Source organism: Helianthus annuus, chromosome 2 (genome assembly GCF_002127325.2).
Source record: "Helianthus annuus cultivar XRQ/B chromosome 2, HanXRQr2.0-SUNRISE, whole genome shotgun sequence".
In the NCBI taxonomy this organism is placed as follows: Eukaryota; Viridiplantae; Streptophyta; class Magnoliopsida; order Asterales; family Asteraceae; genus Helianthus; species Helianthus annuus.
The window spans coordinates 173152366-173171439 of NC_035434.2; the positions used below are offsets into that span (position 1 = coordinate 173152366).

At 32.5% G+C, this 19074-nt stretch overlaps 1 protein-coding gene across 1 annotated transcript; it reads left to right on the forward strand.

The window, feature by feature from the left end:
- Positions 1-4664: 4664 nt before the first annotated feature.
- Positions 4665-8557, forward strand: LOC110927266 (transcription factor bHLH77). Its single transcript, XM_022170921.2, has 8 exons — positions 4665-5620; positions 5715-5873; positions 6491-6556; positions 6677-6745; positions 7060-7131; positions 7352-7552; positions 8013-8091; positions 8171-8557. The coding sequence occupies exons 1-8, from the start codon at positions 4901-4903 to the stop codon at positions 8191-8193; spliced, it is 1389 nt and encodes a 462-aa protein (XP_022026613.1). The 5' UTR covers positions 4665-4900; the 3' UTR covers positions 8194-8557.
- The last annotated feature ends 10517 nt before the right edge of the window (positions 8558-19074 follow it).

Here is a 19074-nt window from a genome sequence, read left to right on the forward strand (position 1 = left end):
AAACACCACGCCATCAACAATGTCTCCAGTTAAAACACCATGACTTGAATCTGCGATTACGTTTTAAAAATCTGGGAATGTTTTAAAGTATGAAGAAATTCACTGATTTTTTTTGGAGATTGATGGCGGTTACATATAATTCGCTGATTTTTAGGAGTTTGATGGTTGGTTTTGAAACGGTTACCATATTTGAAATGTTGGAAAAGTCACTATTGCCCTTCAATTTTTACATAAGGTCCTTCTAATTAAAACACAATTTACATTTTATACCCTATTGATCTCAACCATTAGATCAAATATCCAATGGTTTAAAACACTTCTTACCCTTCTTACATTTTAGACACTTTTTACCATATCCCTACCCTATATATATATATATATATAGGTAAAGGTTCCTATAAAAAAGACCAAAAGTGTGAGAAGGATAAGAAATAATCTACACCATTAGATCTTTGATCTAATGGTTTAGATTAATAGGGACCAAATTGTATATTTGTTTATCTTTTTGGACTGAATTGAAAATTCTAGGGGTAATAAAGTCTTTATATCAATTCAAAAATAGGAACTGTAAATCAAAATCCCTACAATATCTCTCTCTCTCTCTCTCTCTCTCTCTCTCTTCAGAGGATCTCCGTCGATCTCCTATGTCATGCATCATCCTACTGCCGGAACAATCAATTGATCTGATACAGTGATCAATGTGAAGATGAATTCTAGAGAGAGAAACCACAAGTCAATGAAGACGAATATGCATCATCCTACCGGAACCAAACCCTAGCATTGAAATCGAGATTTGAACTAATTTTGGATTAGGTTTTGGAGAATTTAAGATTGAAATTGATCGAACTTTATCAATCATTTCATCATCCGTCTTGATCATTGATTAATTATCGCACGACCAGATGATCTCTCTATCTCTACACGACAGCAGCGGCGGAACGGTAGTGGTGGTGCCGGAAGTGGAGAAGATGATACAGAGGTGTTTTTATCTTTTTGTGAATGGTGTTTTTTTCTTTTTTTTCTGAATGGAGTTATTATCTTTTATGAATGGTGTTATTTTTTACTGAATGGTGTTATTCTTTTCTGAATGGTGTTATTTTGTTTCTGAATGGTGTTATTTTCTTTTTCTAAATGGTGTTATATTTATTTACTGAATGGTGTTATATTCTTGTACTGAATGATGTTATATTATTTACTGAATGGTGTTATAATTCCTTAAATCAAGGATTTTCTCTCTCCAAATCCTTAAATCAAGGATTACCATATTTGAATTTGTTAATGCATTTACAATTATACCCTTTTCAATTAATTTAGATCTAATGGTTGAGATTTTTTCTTACATTTCTCACACTTTTGGTCTTTTTTACAATAACTCCACCCTATATATATATATATATATATATATATATATATATATATATACACACACAAGCATGTTGTATGGACGTTAACTTGTTTCATTTTGTTAAACTTGAGTTTAAATGTCTTTTATCTTGGTGATCCAGCTTGTTTTTTACCAAGTTGTTTCGACCCTCACATAAATTCCTTTATTGAAAAAAATTGTCCATGCCATCGTTCTAATATCATGTTGGAGCATATGGAAAATGCGAAATGATGTGATCTTCTCAAGTAACCGGGTGGATATCTCCAAACTGTTAGCTGAAATCAAGACCACTAGTTTCCTTTGGGTGAAAAATCGAGGAAAAATGCATTATCTAGTTTCGTCGGATTGGTGCTTGTTCAGTTTGTTGTAATTTCATGTATATTTTGTAGTCCCTTGTTTGTGTTGCTTCTCTAATAAAATCAGCAGTTCAAAAAAAAATCATAAATTCCTTTATCGCCAGTGTAATAAACTCTATATCATCACAAATAATAATTTATACATAGCTTAATTAAAATGATATTTTAACACTTTTAGATTTTACAATTAAATGCAATTTTATGTATCTTCATATAATCAAGAATATGATGAGAAAAATGATAAATAATTTAGAAATTAATAAGTGTTATAAATTTTAACTAATAAAAAAGAATGAATATAATATTAACATTAGTTTCTATCCCAAGATTCCTTTTTCCTATTGTTTTTGAACCCTTTAGATTTGTTTTTATCTCTTTTGATCTTTTCCTATCTCCACTATTACTTTTATTTTATTTTAAATAAGAAAAGAACAAGAGAACCAGAAAAATACAATTCTCCCACTCTCTCCCACACCGCTATCAACATTAAACAAATATAACAAAATTGGACATTGAAACGTAATTATATTCCTTTTGTATCATATAATGTATTTATGTTATTTTAAAGTATGAAATTATTATTTAAGTGGTAAACTGCCAAATAAATATTTAAACCATAACCATAAAATAAAAAAGATTTACAAACATATAAAAAGGTACAAAAACATATTAGGCCGTATCAGCTAGGATATGTTGTCTCATTATTTATATTTTATCTTTGATTTACTTGCATTGAAAACATATATTGTACAAACATAGTAGTGTATATTATTACGTTAAACACCGAAAAAGTTAAACATAAAAATATGAAACAATGATCTCAACTTTACTAGTGTATTTTTTGATAATTTATGTTTAAATAAATGTAAACGTAGTCTGTAAAGTTGTAAGATTTTTAACTTGTTATTGGCAAAGTTAATTTAAGAGTTTATCAAAATCAACCTTTAAAAAAGTTAAAGACTATTTAAAACCATAAAATAACACACATGATTTCATAGCCCTTTAAATGAACCTGAACGAAGGAATGTTTATGTTCATCCGTTAAATATTTAAATATTTAAACAAACAAACATAAATGAACAAGTCCATCACACACACACATATATAGAGCTTGATCGCCTTTGTATTAAAATGTAAAAAATTGGCATAAACGAACAAACATAAACGGATGTTCATGAAAGTAAATGAATTGAACGAACAAAATATGTGTTGATCATGTTCGTTCGATTAACTAAAAATGAGCAAAAAAAAACTTTGTTCATATTCCTTCGTTTATTAAATAAACAAATTTCCCTTCAAATGGTTTACAAATGATTTATTGAATGTTTAGTTAATTTACAAGCCTCGGTGATGATCAATTGATATTTGATAGTACAAAGAGATTGCTATTTTTATGATATTAACCGCATAAAGCCGGTTAAAAAGGGCGGCCGACCCCCCGAACTTTTCGCTCAATAGTGGAGAGTATGTAGTTTTTGTATAGAAATTTTTGGGTATATACGTTTTCAACCCCCTTTTTATAGAAATTTTTGGGTATATACGTTTTTGACTCATGATCGGAAATCTCAAGTTTCGCCACTGTAAAGGTTTGATAATAAAAACAGATATAAACTTATAAATATATCAATTTTATATATAGATAATAATCAGAGAAAAAAAGGAACAACACTTTAATCCATATATTTGATATTTTAATAAATCCGTGGGTTATCTTTTAGTTAAACTTTTTAAGTCTTTTAATCATTTTTTATTTTATTTTTTGTAATAATATGGTTAGCAAGTAGCAGACACTTTACCCTTTGAAACCGGGGGTTAATCATTGAGACGCATTATGACAAACAGTGCCAGTACTGTAACAGAGTGTTATATGCTAGTTGAAGCTTAAGTTCCTTTACCAACTTTTAAATATTCTTTTAGTTGCTCTATGATTATTAATCATTTCTATAATAAGTTTCTCACCTTTATTATTATTACTATATTTATTATTATTATTATTATTATTAAAATTAATATAATTATTACAATCTTAAAAAACTTGAAAATATGGAGAACAGATAATCATGCTTTTTTACAATTTAAGGAAAACAAAAAAGTATAAGCATATGATTAAAAATGTAATGTTTATTCATCTCCCTTGAAATTTAAAAAAAAAATACGAACAAATTCCGTTTATGTATAGAAACTACCCAAAACATATACATGTTTAGATAAATAGTTAAAAAAAACATATGAACAATTAGTGTAATGTTCTTTTTATGTACATAGCATATGAAATTTGTTGTAAAAAGTAAAAATAATATAAATCATTAATAAAAACAGTTAAACGATTTAGGTTTGTTTTCACACTAATTTAGTTTGCATAATAAATAATGAATTTCATCCTAAATAGATTAACTAACTGTAACCAAATATTAAGTTATCTTTTGGTGTGATTTGTAGTGTTAACAAGATATGGAAATATATTTAAACAATTAAATAAATAGTATATCCGGTTTTGAAAGAAAAAGTTCAGAAATTTAAGTTCATTCACTGATCCGGCATGCTGGTTAAATTGATCGCTATCATATAATTTTTTTAACGGTAAATTTGGATCATTGACGGATCACTAGAGTATTATTGTGTCATCAGCAGAACCACCCGATCATATCTATCTCCACTAGACAAAATGCCTATACACCAATTAGCTATGATCATATAATTGACCAACTCAAAGAAAGACAGTTCAAAATGACTCAACCAGATAGATCGTATAAACTGTGTTCACACCATCACAACACCATAAACAAGTCCTTTAACACAAAGTTACATCTAATAAACCCCATTGGTGTCAAATGAACATTCCTTATATTTTTTGATGTATTTTCATTGCTTCCTCTTCACTTTCCTCCTCCCTGTCTTTTCTTTATGTTGTTATGTTATTAAATATATTACCTATCTTCAACTCACACCTGCCCTCTCTCTCTCACACACACATTACCCTTTATCTTCCACACACTTCAGTGAATTCCAAAACACAAAAAAACCACCAGTCCCCCCCCCCCCCCCCTCTTCAAGTTTCAACCTTTCTTACTCAATTCTCCAAGAAACAAGACACCCTTTTAAACATTTTGTGAAAAGAGTGTAACCCATTTGTAGATTTGAAAAAAGATTGTAACCCATTATGGAAAATGAGAAAGTTTTTATTACCCATGAAGGGAATGGAATCCCACAAGGCTGGAATTCCAATTCCAATTCCAGTTCCATCTTTGGAATGGGAATTCAAGAAAATGAAGTTGAAGTCAATTGCATCTCAAAACAACAACAACAACTACTTCCCACTTGTTTTTTCAACTCCAATTGTGTCAACTCAATTGACCAAACCAATCTCTTTGAGTCTACTTTGAGTTCACTTGTGTCATCACCTTCAAATTCCCACTCCGGAATCCCGAATTCCGGTTCCGGTGAGAGCATTGTTCTAAGGGAATTAATTGGTAGACTAGGAAGTATATGCAATAGTTCCAACAATTCAGGAACCAATATGTCAATAAATGATCATTATATTCATGGGAATTCAATTCCAGGGAATCACCAATTACCACTAGCAAAGTTTTCAACTTTTAGTGGCAAGAATGAATATAATAATAAGAAGAATAATCATGGAATGGAATCAGGAAAGTTATCAAGAGTCTCAAGTAACCAATCTTTGATAGAAAATAAAAAGTTTAGCAGGATAACAATGGAATTGGATTCCATGGAGGAATCATCAGTTTCTGAAGCTGAAACTGGAATAAAAGTACAAGGTACAAACCCTAATGGAAGAAAGAGAAAAGGGGTACCCAAAGGAAAAGGAAAAGAAAAAGAAACACAATCTAGTAGTACTATCTTTGCTAAAGATGACAAGGTTAGTTTAGTCATTTCATCATATCATTAGTTCATCAGTTTATCAGTTGTTACTTTTTGGTCTTGTTTGTTAAGAAAATCTTTGTGTTGTGCAGGTTGTGGCAGAAGTGGAAAAAGAGGAATTAGATGCAAAAAGGAGCAAGTCAAATGAAGATAAAAAGTCAAATGAAAAGTCAACAGAACCACCAAAAGATTACATTCATGTTAGAGCTAGAAGGGGTCAAGCCACTGATAGCCATAGTCTTGCTGAAAGAGTAAGCCATACTTTCCAAAATTTGCAAGATTATTGAAAAAGATTGTAAACTGTAGTTAGGGGTGTGAAGTTCTGACATAACCTGAAAACGTGAGTCGAATCTAACACGAAATTTGTGGGTTTGGGTTTAGTGTAAACAGGTTTGGGTCAGTTTCTGGTTGAACCCGCGAACCGGACGGGTTGGTTGGTTGACCCATTTGTATTGTATTTTTTTTTTAAATGTGTTTTTATGTCATTAAGTTAAATTTTGTTGGGTAATTTACACAATATAATTTTATTAAAAGAGAAATTGATATATGATTTTATAATAAAAATGTAAGTGTTTTATATACATTTGTATTTTTTGTTGTAATTTTTTTTCTGAAAATACTAATATGCAAAAAAATAAAATAAAACGGGTCACGTTCAGGTCAACACGCAAATATACATGTTGTGTTCGGGTTCATGTGTCTGACACGATTTTCGGGTCCAAGTCGTGTTCGGGTTCGTGTAAAATTTTCAAGTTTCGGTCGGGTTGGATCCGCCAACCCACGGACACGACCCGTTTAGCACCCCTGAATTTATAATCAAAATTCACAAACCCAACTCACATTTGTTTCTATCTTTTGATAAATTCAGGTTAGAAGAGAGAAAATTAGTGAGAGGATGAAGTTTCTTCAAGATCTTGTTCCTGGTTGTAACAAGGTAAACATAAAGTTCCAATTTTTATTATCTTTTTAATTTTTTTTTTTTCATATTTTGAAGTCAAAACTGAAGCATTTGGACTTTGAAGTTGTAATCTGAAATGGGATTTTGTTTCTATAGGTCACAGGAAAAGCTGTTATGCTTGATGAGATTATAAACTATGTACAGTCATTGCAAAGACAAGTTGAGGTAATTAAGAAACATTTAATACTATATTAATATTATATTATACTATAAACACTTAAACTTAAACATAAAAATATATTTTTTTTTTCGTTTCGGTTCGGTTTTTTTCAGTTATTGAAAATGGTTATCCGAAAACCGAACCAAAATTTTCGGTTATTAAAAATCCGAAAACCGAATCGTCGGTTTTTGTTTCGATTCGGTTTTTTCGGTTTGGTTTGGTCGGTTATTTCGGTTTTCTGCTCACCCCTTATATTATAGTACGAATTGAAATTCGTTGATTTGGTTTTAAAGTTGTTTCGGGTTCTCATCGTTCGCAGTTCTTGTCGATGAAACTGGCGACCGTTAATCCTCGTATGGATGCAACTATGGAAGCACTTGTATCTAAAGATGTAAGTTTTTTTTATATTTTTTTGTTGAATTTTTTGACCAATTATAGGGGTTGTTTGGATGTTAGTTTTGAAACATGTTATCAGACAATTAATCAACTTGTTACCTGTATCTTTCAGTATGATTATTTCGAGTTTTCGACTCGTAATAGTGTTAGGACACATGACATTTATTTAATACTTTGGGAGTAATTTTGTGTACTTTTTTTGTGCAAATTTTCAGATGTTTGAGCCTCAGCTTTCTTTGCCAAACAATGTGGACCCGTTCGATGCCTCGGTACAATCATTCCCTTACGGATTCCATTCCCAAATAAATGGTATGATTCCCGATAGACCCGAGAATCAGTTTTCCATGAACCCATTGGTGGCGGCAATGCACCGCAACTCAACTATTAAGCCATCTCACATTGATGGTTTTGCTGAGGTAAATTGAAATTGATTTAATAAAATATAGAGTAAATTGCCATTTTAGTCCCTGTGGTTTGGGTCATTTTGCCAGTTTAGTCCAAAGGTTCCATTTTTAACATCTGGATCCAAAAAGGTTTCATCGTTGCCATTTTGGTCCAACTGACTTAACTCCATCCATATCTGTTAAAGCTGCCAAGGGCATTTTTATCATTTCATTTTGGTCCAACTGTCTTAACTCCATCCATATCTGACAAAAATGCCCTTGGCAGCTTTAACAGATATGGATGGAGTTAAGTCAGTTGGACCAAAATGGCAACGATAAAACCTTTTTGGATCCAGATGTTAAAAATGAAACCTTTGGACTTAACTGACAAAATGACCCAAACCACAGGGACTAAAATGGTAATTAACTCTAAAATATATTTCAAGATTATATATTGCAAGGTGTTTATAAAAAAAAATGTTTGTTTATTTAGGGTTCAACATTTTGGGGAAATGACCTTCAAAGTGTTGTAAAGATGGCATTAGGCCAGGATCAGCCACAAAGCTTTCATGGTGAGTTGACTTTTTTTTCTAAAGTTTGACTTTTTGTGAGTTAAAAAGTCAAAGTATCTTATGTATGAACTTTCCACAGGTCAAATGAAAGTTGAGCTATGATGAATGATACCATCACACTTTACAAAAATGATGGATTATTAATGAGGCCCAAAGTAAGTGAGGCATCTATAATTCTGTATAGAGAGAGAGAGAGAAGGCACATTGATGTCTTCTACAAAATTTGATTGTATAATTCTAGACTAATTTCAAGAATCCAGTGGCGGCAACAGGCGGCGGTGGTGGTGGTGGCGGCGTGGTGGTGGACCGTTGTAAAATTAGTTGCTAGTAAGAGGTTGTAACATGGTAAGGAAAATCTTGTAGGGGTTGATGAGATAAAAGAAGTTTATTATGCTTCAACCTTTTTTTCTTCATATTTTTCTTACCATTTTGATAAATTTAATCATCAATTTTCATTATTCATTTCCGAGTTTTGTTTTTGTTTGATTGCTTATTCCTATAGGTCTTAATTACTCTAAACGCGATTCGTTGAGTTGTCTCGTTTTTTTACTCTCTCACGTACGTTAGTGCTTGGACGTATTATGAAAGCGACCTTGTTATATCGCAATTCCGGTATCCCAACACTAGTCATGAACTCAATGATAAGACTAAGTTCACATTGTATACATAATATTAGAAACAACGATATTTAACACTAAGGATAAAGAGAAATTTTTGGTTGTATTTATAAGTTATGACAAGAAACATGAGTCTAAAACATGTAGATAAACTTTATGTGTCTACTTTATTTTCATTCAAAAATCAATATACCATCCACTTTTTAACTTTCTATTTTTTTAGAGTACTAAAAAATTTACTTGAGTATGTGAATTTTTTTTAGAATTCCAATTTCCTTTTCTTTTTAAATTGCAGAATATATGTATATATGTAGTGGGCATAGTTTCAGGGTATCAACATAGTAGGGACAACCCACCCCCCCCCCCCCTCAGTTTTTTCGTTTGTAGTGTGTATTTTATCGAAAAAGTTTTAAGTGTAAACATATTGGATTTTGAGATCCCCACACACACTGCTCTTGTTTTTTCGTTTAAGTCTCACCACTGCATGCAGGGCCGGCCCAAGTTGGGCCGGCCCCCGCCCAAGCCCAAGTATTTTGAGGCTTGGGCTTTGGGTCTCCAAATAAACCGGGCGCTTTTAAAAAAATTAGTAGGGGCGCTGCATATGGAGTATTGTATTCGGGCGGCAATTGCGATTTACTCAATTTTTTTGAGGGAAAAAGGCCTCTAGTTTTTACTTCGCTTTAGGCCACCAAAATGGTTGGGCCGGCCCGGCCCTGACTGCATGGTTTATACATTTCAGTTCCCAAATACGTAAAATATATAAAAATTCTCACGTATAAATCTTATTAAATAGATATCACAGGCATTCAATATAAATATATAAATATCACTAACAAATAAAATAGATTGAAAAAAATGTCCTATAGCAAAGATTGATATCAAATCAAATGAAGAAAGCCAAAATATTTGTTAGATTTCTAGTCTTTTCAAGAAGCTTTTAGGTTTTATCAAGATTTCACAAAAGATTTTGCACACACACTCATCAAGATTGCATTATGGTCGTTGTTTCAACATTATGGGCCAAAAAAAGATAAAAAAGAAGAAAAAGGAAGGTTTTTTCATTTGATTTTCAAGAAAAAGGATGGTGTGATTTAACTTGTAGAAATGTCGATATCAATACAAGAAATTTGATTTTCAAGAAACATCTAACCATAACTAAAGATGTCACTTTTGAAATATAAGTTGATTTGACTTCATTAAAATGATTAAGGCTTTTTTTTATATAATGATGTTTTATGTTTGAAATTTGCATTTAGGCATTACTATTTTTTTTCATCTCTTAGTATCATAGCTAGTCATATTAAAAGGTTCAATATTTTTGTTATCAACCTTTTGAATTCTTTTAATCCTTGTAACTTATATAAGTTACATTTTACTTCGTCTTGAAACTATAGTATTTCTATATATAACTACTACTAACAACAATAATGGCGATGATAACCACTCGCTTTTATTCATTGTTATTTGAAACACCGGGGTAAAACTCAAAAATTATAAACGGTGTTTATATCAAAAGATAAACCATATAAGTTTCATATGATTACACCTGTGCATGTAACTACATGGATCTTTAGGTGCAACTAAAACAGTTTTACCTGACTGGTTCCAAGTTTCAAACCAAACTGTGAACTAAGCCGTATGGATCTCAAACTGGCCGACTTACTTTACATTTGGTCGTATAATATTATATCGGTCATCTTCCCACATTTATAAGTTATAATGTAGTTTCTCTAACCCTTGAAGCACTATTTGTGACAAGATAGCATGTTTAGATTTCCTTGTTGTTTGTTTATTGAACGTACATCTATTTGTGGGGACATGGAGCATTTAAGTCCATCTAGCTGTGATTAATAATCAATGAAGGATTGATGTCTACAAACTAGAGGAGTTGGTATGCATTTGAAAATGGTTATAAATTGTAAAGTATACATCATTAATGCTTTTGATGTTTTTTTTTTTTTTTTTTGGAACAGTAAATTTGGATCACTGACAGACCACTAGAGTATCATCATGTCACCAGCAGAACCACCCGATCATATCCATTTACATTAGGCATAATGTCTATACACCAATTCAGAAGAACGCCCAATAAATATAGGAAAAAACTCTTGTGAGAATCGAACCTAGGATGTTTACTGAGTAGTAGAGTACGATCTAAGCTCTAGTCCAGGACTATTGATATGAATACAACAGGGTCCACATGTATTATACATACACCCTGACCATGTTAACTCAAAGGAAGTTAATATTCACACGCCCTTCCCCTCTATCTCTCTATATATACATAGATATATAGAGAGGGAGTGAAAATGAATATGAAAATAAGATTTAGAAGTGTGAAAATAGGAGAAGCCTAACTCAAAATATTTGGTCTTTGGATGTTTTATTGAGTAGTAGAGTACAATCTAAGCTATAGTCCAGGACTATTGATATAAATACAGCAGGCCCCACATGTATTATACATACACTCTGACCATGTCATGGCCCATAGTACCATACTCGCCTACAATTTTGACCACTAGACTTGGAGATTTTGTAGCTTACACATTGATGAATATATATTATATACAACTTACAAATACATCATGCACACTTGTTTTGTATAATATATCAAAATACATATAACAACATAGGAGGAGGAACCATCATAAGAATTTGGAAGTGTATATAATAACACTTAGACTATATTCTACGCTTTGTATTTCTTAAATGCTTCTAGCTAATGAATTACAAAATAATAATACGAGACCTAACAAATTATGAGTTTTTCTCTCACACACACTATAGTTAACAACTGCATAGCATCACGTACACGTGTTTATGTGATTTTCACGATTCTCTATAATATTTGCATTCAACGCACCCCTTCCCCCAAAAAAAACATACACACACATATGGTGTGTTACACGCAAAATCAATTTTAGGTAGAGAATCAAAGAAAACCACACACACACGTGTACATGGTGTTGTGCATATATGGTGAGTGAGAGAGGAGTCAAGAATTTGCTAAGTCCGTTATCTAGAGCTGAGCCAAATCCAACTAGAAACATTCTCGAGTGAAATAATCAGATCACGTTAAAGATCAATATGTTTGGGTGGAGGATTTATTGGGTGGCATGCCTACTGTGGATGCATTGAACAAAAGAAGAATTCACACGGATTCTCCCCTTTGACCTTTGTGTGGTGTTGGAGATGAATCAATTGATCAGATTTACTATTCGTGTTATGTTGCTTCGGTTATGTGACACTATATTAGTACGTGGTGCAAAATTAAATCCAACTTTAATTTCCCGGTCCAAGACCTTTTTGAGATTCATAAGCACATGGCGGTGGCAAACCACACAAGAAAATTCATCTAATCCATCATCCTCGTTGCTTGTTAGAGTATTTGGCGTGCTTGGAATAAATGGTTGTTCTTAGGAGAGCCCATCACGATAGGCAATATCATTGGAGAAATCAAGTCTTTGAGCTTCCTTTGAAGCAAGAATCCGTCTAAGACAGTGTCCGTCTCTTGATTGGGTCAAGTGGAAATCTTTTTATGTGTAATCTTGTTGTTTTGTCTGCTCTTGTTTCCTTGTAGTTGTTTGTTTCACCTTTTGCTTGCTAGCTGGGTCGTTCTCAATAAAAAAGTTGATCGAGAAAAAGGAAGCTATAAGCACTAAAACCTTAGAGTTTGGCTCGTCCCGAAATGTTTTGGTTTTGCTTACCCTTGATGTTTTAATTTGTCATGAATGTTTATCCTATCTCTAGAGAAACCCTTCCCATAGAATTTTGCCTGTGATAACTTTTAAAAATTCTAGCGTGTTCTTCTTTTGTCTATTTGTTCATATCTCTAAGCATTCTTTAGAGAATTTCAGTGTTGTTTTTTTTTTTTTTTTTTCATTTTGATGCTTAAATGCTTTAGAATTATGGGTGCTAAAAAGGTCATTTTTGTGGGTTGGTGGGTCAAACCTAGCACAACACAAATCGAACTAGAAAATTATGACAGACATATGAATCCAAACATGACACAAACATGACCCATTTAATCTAACTTTTTTTATTATTTCGCATATGAATTACCTAAATTTACATTTTTACAACAAAAAACTACAATTATATATAAGACAAGTACATTGTAATTATAAAATTTTATTGTTAATTTTTCTTTTGACTTTAGATTTTAGCGTAAAATACCCAACCACTTTAGTTAACAAGAAATAAAACACATATTAAGAAAATGAAATAAAGAATAAATGGGTCAACCCTCGAACCTGTCATGTTAAGACGAACCCAACCTGGTTAGCTAAATGGGTTTGATCTGAAATTGACCCAAACCCATTTATTCTAAAAACAAACCCACAATTTTCGTTTTATGCTTGAAATACTTTCACCCTAATATGTCGTTGCTTTTCCTAATTATAGCAAGAAACCACAAAATCAGTCAGTAATTTTGAATTTCTTCAACTTCAAACTTTTTTCTATATGATTTAAACAAGCTTTTTTTTCTATATGATGTAGCTTAAACAAGGTTTAAGTTACACACCCCTACAACATGCATCCCGACAATAAAACAATCATTAGTTCTTTCTTTTCAAAATCATTTTTCATAGAGAAGTAAGCAAGAGCTTTACGATTTTGACATGCCTTGATGCGTGTCTGCCTCTTGACGGTTCTCTATGTTCGATCTTTTTGTCGGCAGTTTAATAAATATTTTTTCTATAAAAAATGTTTTTGAGTTTGTTTATACTCGAGTCATAAATTAAATGAATGATACTTACGTTTCAATGAATTGTGAAGTAAATGATCATAAAAATGTACTATCAAGTTAACTTAGACATTGTACCTAAAAGTTGCTACCACTCTTGCAAATGTAAAGTACATTCCAAGGCAATTTATGGCAGTTCATGATGATTGTTAACAACAAAAAGCCAAACCAACTATTACAAACCTACCCAATCATTTTCCCATTCAAACAATGTTTCCAAACAAGAAATTTGTTTTACAAGATCCAAATGTTGTATTCCAAAACTATGTATAACTTCCATTGCATGTTATACATACCATTAGAGCATTATGTCTTTGGATTTGATCTTAGGGAATGTCTTTAGATTTGGTCATTTACCTTGTTTGAAGAGGCAAAGAAGAAGTATGGTACAAGGGAATGCAATTGAGGATAAGGGTTCTTGTGGAATAGTGAAATGGAGTTCGGTCCCACTTTTGAGTTATTATCCACCAAATTGTGGTTGAGCCAACTTTCTTCAACATTGATATTGACTTTACATTGTTTTAGAATACAATAATTTTGGTTGAAAGAGTAAGGATTGCCAAACTTGTCCTTAGATTCCAATCTTCCTTAGTTTTATTTTCTTATAAAAAGTATCAAAACAATGTTATATTTGGCATTAACAAGCAATTCTATAACTTGAAAAATGTTTATAAAACATTATTTATTTTAACTTGTTTCTCAACCTAAAAGGCTTGCCTAGTTGAAAAGTGGATCCCCCTTTTACCATAAAGTAAATTAAAGAGTTACTTTGACTTGGTTAAAGGTCAAAGGAAAAGAGATGATTTCCGATACAATTTTAAGTGCAAGGAAAAAACATAGGAGAATAATTTGTTATCTACTAAAATATTTAAAATGTTAATGAGGGATGTTACAAATCTAAAAAAAAATAGACGTGAGTAATATTATTAATTACATAATTTGGTAAGATATTGACGAACATTACGTCCATGTAAACAAAATTTACATAGATGATTGTACTGGTAAGTAGTAACAAGTAGTAACCAACGTTTGTCAATCGAACTAACTTAGTTACTTAAGCAAATCACGAGGTTCTCCTTGCGTTCTTGAAAGCAAAGCTTCTTGATCAAGTCTTTGTAGTCCATACCTTCTAATATTTGGTTTTCATAAATATCATCGCCAATTCATTAAGTTTTTTTCTTGGGCCATTGTTGATCGCAATTAAGACTTCAACAACTTCAATTTTAAAACCTTCTTTCTTTCGATGTCACCGCTACCGGAATTATCAAAAGCACTTTATATGCATTTATAGCATTAGGAAAATGCCAGGAAAATGACCGAGCCAAATAATATTGTTTATAGCATTGAAAGGGCTAACAATGTGACTCGGTAAGTATGTCTCAGTCAACTTCAAAATTGCTGTGAAACAAGAATGCAATTCCATGAGTCAATCAGCATACATGTTTGATGAGGCGAGCGATGAATAACTGATGATGTTGATGTGATGATGTTAGCCAAAAATTCACAATTCCATGGCTCCCTGGATGTCGTTGGCCGCTGATGTTTGTTGATGAATCAATTTGTTGTGCATTGCAAGCTTGGGGATGGAGTCCAATCGTCTCGTGCGTGGCCCAACCTGCACAGACCCAAAACCACCCTTGTTTTGGTTAATATATACAAACTTTTAAAAAACATCCGGGCCCCTTTGTAATCTAGGCCTCGTGCAGTGGCCCAACCTGCACAAACCAAAACGACTCCTACCTCTAGAGAGAAGGTCATAGATTTAAATCTGAAAAATAGTGTAATTTTGAATTAACCGATACAAAATAGGAGTAAAATATGCCGTTTAAAAAAAGTAGTAACGTGTTAGGTTCACATGTGTGTATATCACAACTTAATTGGGTGATGTGTAAAATAAAAATGTTGGATCATTATCACCACGACCACATATAACTTTACAAATATCATTTAGAATGATTTTTAAGTGAATAGACGAGGGTTTTGTTGATTCCATTATTGTGATTTGGGAGTATAAAATTCAATACATTGCTAGGGTTTGGAGTTAAACTGAAAATTTATATTTAAGGAATTGTGATTTAATTCTTTTTATCCTATTCACATGGAGTAATGATCAATTAGTAATGATGTGCTTTAATCTCAAATCGAGATTTAGGGATACTGTTTCCGATTTTAGAAAGAGTTAATTGCTCGGATGGTCCCTGTGGTTTCAAGTTTTTTCACGTCTAGTCTCCACCTTTTGAAAATAGCAGGTATGCTCTCTATGGTTTGTCATTTTGTTACTCGGATAGTCCCTGAGTAGATGTCAGTTAGTTTGAAAATAGCAGGTATGCTCCCTATGGTTTGTCATTTTGTTACTCGGATAGTCCCCAGAGTAAATGCTGGGGGACTATCCGAGTAACAAAATGACAAACCATAGGGAGCATACATGCTATTTTCAAAAGGTGGGGACTAAACGTGAAAAAACGTGAAACCACAGGGACCATCCGAGCAATTAACTCTTTTAGAAAAAAACATGAAGTTTCAATATACATACAATAGCTTGATGTCACTTACCTTCCACTCTACACACATACTTGCATTTTGCACATTTATCAGTATGTTTGACGTGTTTTTATCAGTGTAATTTGATTCTTACATATATGTAAACTTGTGATTACATATATATAATCATGAATTTACATATAATAAATTACAAAACTACACTTAAATAATCGCACATATATAAAACAAGCAAATACTAAGAAGGTTAATTATTAAGAGTTCTTAACTTTTCTGGAGTTTCGAAATGATTTTGACCCCACACATACACACACATATTAATTTAACTAAATATTACATTTTTTGTTAAATTTTATTTAACCTATCATATCTCGTTCTCATTTTTATCTCTATCTCGCTCACAAACAATTATTTTTATTATGTTTTTTCTCTGTTTTAGATAACTCGTAAACACTTATAGAGATGATGAATAGTTAATCTTTATATTTAGAGAATCCTTATTCATAAAACACTAAATTTTAGAGATTGGTGATTACAATGGGATGCAAAACAGAGAATCTTCAAATTTTTATAATGAAAATAAAGATGGAGACCAAATGTGAATACTATGATCCGTAATGCATTATAAATGAATAGTTAAGGGGCATTGATAGTAGATATTTATTTTTGTGGGGTTCACATTTCACTTGGTATCAATTATAATTAGGGAAGATGGGCCAATAACCAGCTGTCCACAATTACATATTTATAAATCACACTCTTTGCCTTTCACTTTATGTCCTCTATCTTCTACCCCTAACAAGCTTTTAATTGGGTTGAAATCTTGTTTCTATCTAACCATCATTATGTACAAACATATTCCATCTTTCAATCATACACAAGGGGAAATTAACTTGTTAGTGTAGCGTTCACTTAGTTCGAAATGGGTGAAATAGAAACCTTTACTAAACAAAGACAGGCCAAACGGGTTAAGCTGTTCAAAATATAATTTTAATTTATTCGACCTTCTAACGACATTCATTCAAATACTCATTATTGTTGTGATAAACCAATAATATTGTTACTGTATGATCCACCAAGTCAGTGACTTCTTACCATTCTGGTCTCTTTAAAGCTCTCGGAACGCAATAATTAATTAACTATATATGAATACTAAAAAATAGATAAAAAGTGTTTGTTTGTCGACCAACCCAACCTTTTTGGCACGCACAAAAACCGACCCGTTTCAAACCTACTTTTACCCATCACCTAGCCCAAGGGCGTAGCTTTGTGGGGGCAGGAGGGGGCGGCAGACCCCCCGAAATTTTCGCTCGTTAGTGGAGAGTATGTAGTTTTCGTATAGAAATTTTTGGGTATATACGTTTTTGACCCCCCCTGTTTTATAGAAATTTTTGGTATATACGTTTTCGGCCCACCGGTTGGAAATCTCAAGTTTCGCCACTGACCCAGCCCGCACATCTACCAAGTTAATAACAATCTTGAAGACAGTTTTTCACTTGATATTTTGTTAATAGAGTCCCTATCTTTTTACAATATAATAAGAAATAAATAAATGGGTAGAGGATAATTGTTTATGAGATAATGTATGCTTGTATGGCTAGGATAGTTATCTAGTTTGTTCTCTACCTGTCTTCTGGTCCAAGATTACATTAATACTATTAGTGGTCCACAGGTGGGATAGAAGACAAGACCAGAAACTACCTGCTTAATGGTCTCCACTCTCCAGTGACATGAATTAGACACCACACAACAGGATTCAGAGGGGGCTACAAGATGGTACTTGTGAACTCTCTGTCTATGTATGTATCCATGTATGTATTTGTTTTTTTTTTTTTTTTTTTGTGTGTGTATATATATATATATATATATAGAGAGAGAGAGAGAGTGAGTGATCGGTTAATTTTATATAGCATTATCTACATATTAGATACTTGATTTATTATTATTTTTTTGAAAGGCAATGTTAAGAACATGGGAGGCTTTGATGGTGTGCGGGGAGGACCTTCGCACAAGGCCCACGATTTCGAGGGGCATGCGATTTAAAAAAAAAACCGATACGTATATGTTATTTTTTTAAATAGTGAACACATACCACTTTCAATATAGGCCCGTTTACAAATCATTTTTTATGGTTTAGAATTTAGTCCACTTGAAATTATGTTTATAAGCCCAATACTGATCTGGTCTTTTTTAAATAATAACAAAACATAACAGAATGGCACATTTTTTCAATTTCGAACAGGGTACGCGAATTCTCAGAGACGTCTATGGTTAAGACCCAACCAGGTTCTAAGAAAGATGATATGAAACAATACATTTATAAACCATTTAAAAGCTATTCCATGGTATGGTTTTCAAGTTTTTGTTTAGTTTGTTTATGTTATTAAAATATTTCTTTCTAAATTATTTTAGATTTTTTTTTGTTTGGAACAATTTTTTTATTTTTTTAAACACTATATTTTTTAGAACATTTTAAAAGATTAACATGTTTACACTATATTTTTTAGAACATTTTAAAAGATTAACATGTTTACAAAATAGATGGTCATCATTTGTTTTTATTTTAATTTACACTATGTTCCCGAGTCATTTAACAAAGGGAAGGGGAATGAAAATTTTCTCACCTAATCTCTCCAATTTGGGAGGATGAATATATGGTCATATTTGGGCATATTTTCTTCCCTTTTCCTCCCCTCCCTCTGTTAAATGAAACTCGAGAACATGATTTTTCATATTTTCATCTCTCCCCCCCCCCCCCCTGTTAAACGAGTCTCGGGAACAGAGTGTTAGAGTTTGTGTTCCTTAACCCTTGCAACGTGCTTCTTTTATACAAAATCCACCCGATGATGCGGAGCGCAGATAATAATCCGCTAGTTAATGTTATGTGGATTAAAAGAGGCGATTTTGTTTTAAGAGCTGAATTAATGGGTGGGCAACAAATGGATTCTTGCTGGGCTCGTAACGAGGAGTAGCCCACTATTGGATTTGGATCACATGGCCCATGAGAGTTTTTGTGAAGAAATTAGAAGACTGCACCGACAGTTTTTGGAGTCGTTGGCACTTGGCAGTACCCTCTTGGCCCATAAATTAATTTGGAACATGGAGATTCAATCATTGATA

What these genes read in the sequence shown, in the direction of transcription:
- LOC110927266 (XM_022170921.2), top strand. Translation starts at nt 4,901, where the DNA reads ATGGAAAATGAGAAAGTTTTTATTACCCATGAAGGGAATGGAATCCCA. An exon ending in TCTTTGCTAAAGATGACAAG is followed by an intron (nt 5,621 to 5,714) that starts GTTAGTTTAGTC and finishes TGTGTTGTGCAG; the next exon opens with GTTGTGGCAGAAGTGGAAAA. An exon ending in AAGCACTTGTATCTAAAGAT is followed by an intron (nt 7,132 to 7,351) that starts GTAAGTTTTTTT and finishes GCAAATTTTCAG; the next exon opens with ATGTTTGAGCCTCAGCTTTC.